Source organism: Numida meleagris, unplaced genomic scaffold, assembly GCF_002078875.1.
Source record: "Numida meleagris isolate 19003 breed g44 Domestic line unplaced genomic scaffold, NumMel1.0 unplaced_Scaffold1292, whole genome shotgun sequence".
In the NCBI taxonomy this organism is placed as follows: Eukaryota; Metazoa; Chordata; class Aves; order Galliformes; family Numididae; genus Numida; species Numida meleagris.
The window spans coordinates 1-1,632 of NW_018363080.1; the positions used below are offsets into that span (position 1 = coordinate 1).

The window sequence follows — 1,632 nt, forward strand, 5'->3', positions numbered from 1 at the left end:
ATTTGGGGATTTGGTTCTAGACGTCCCAACCAGAACCCATTTGAGACAGCAGATTTGAGGGGTTTGGTTCTAGATGACACACTTGATGCCATTTGGGGGGGAAAAAAAATGGTTCTACGACCCCCACCAGGGCCTTATTGGGGTATGGTTCTAGGTCCCCTAACCAGCCCCGTTCTAGATATCCCAGCAGTTGCCTGAGAACAAAAAAAGGCGATTGCTTTATTTCAATTAAGAAAAGGGGGGGCATGGCCTGCCCCCGGAGAGAGGGGCTTGACCCTCGAGGGGGCAGAGCTATAGGGTGGAGTGCTTCGAGGGGGCACGGGTGAGCTTCTCGGGGTTGTCGGAAGCCATGAGGGAGATGTCACGGAAGATGTCGAGGTAGGTGTCGTCACCTGAGGAGGGGGAGACGAGTGTGGGGACCCCAAAACAGGGACACCCCCAAAAAACGTCCCCAGTGGAGAATCCCAAATTCTGGGAGCTCCCACTCCTAGGGTCGACCCAATCTCAAAGCCTCCCCCACCCCAGAACTCCTATTCCCTTCCCATAACCCAAGGGTTCCCCCCCAGAACTTGGGCTCAAGGGTGTCCCAAACTTGGGGTGATTGACACCCAAACCCAAAGTTTGACCCCAAATCCCACAGAAATTCATCCCCAAACCCACAGGTTCACCCCCAAACCCACAGATTTGCCTCCACTCACAGACATTGACCCCAAAACCCAGAGATCCACTTCAGCACCCGAAGACTGACCACAAATCCCAGAGATCCACCCCAACACCCAGAGATTGACCACAAACCCCAGAAACCGACCCCAAAACTCAGACATTCACCCCCCAAACCCATAGATTGACCCCAAAACCCACTGGTCTGCCCCTGGGCCACCTCCAGCTCTCGCATCTTGGCCAACCGCAGCCTGAAGAGGGGATGGTAAGGGGAGGAAATCAGTGACGGGAGGCGACGATGAGGTGGGGGTCACCCCACCCCAACCTGAGGTGCCCTCCGCCCACCACCCACGGGTGCAGCCAGTTTGGGGAGGGGGCTCACAGGGTGACGATATCGGCGTTGGCCAATTCCATGGCGATGGTGAGGGCGTCCTTCCCCTCCGCGTCCACCGCGTTGACGTCAGCACCACGCTTCAGAAATAGGCACGCCAGGCTGCAGTGGGGCGGGGGGAGGGACACATGTATGGGGCGAGGGGACATATATAGGGGGCGGGGGGGCAACGGGGCTGGGATTTAGGGGTGAAGGGTACCACGCGGGGATCAAACGGGACAGAATCTGCTCTGGGAAATGGGGAGGTTTTGAAGGACCCCCAAGTAAATAGGGGTCTGTCCAAGTAGGGCCCCCTCCTCATGTCTAGTGGGGGTTTGAGGGGGGGTATCCCATATGAGGATACTCCAAAAGTGAATGGGGAATACCCCGAAATGAACGGGGATTCCCACGAAGGGGAGAGAGGATCAGATCACTCCCCGGTGGGTCACCCATCCGGGAACAAACCAGGGCAGCCCCCGCACGAGCTTCCCACGGAGCCACGTTGGGGGGGTGACCACCACCACCACCAATCCCAAAAAATGGGGACTGGGGGTCACCCACCCAAGGAGGGAAGGGGACAGTCCCTGCTGAGCTTCCCCTGT

General features: G+C 58.0%; 1 protein-coding gene across 1 annotated transcript; it reads right to left on the reverse strand.

Moving 5' to 3' along the window:
• Positions 1 to 190: 190 nt before the first annotated feature.
• Positions 191 to 1,153, reverse strand: LOC110390545 (arf-GAP with coiled-coil, ANK repeat and PH domain-containing protein 1-like; the record flags this gene model as incomplete). Its single annotated transcript, XM_021381931.1, is given in 3 exon segments — positions 191 to 392; positions 862 to 911; positions 1,043 to 1,153. Coding segments are annotated over 3 exon segments (262 nt in total), but the record flags the coding sequence as incomplete, so codon positions are not given.
• Between the last annotated feature and the right edge of the window lie 479 nt (positions 1,154 to 1,632).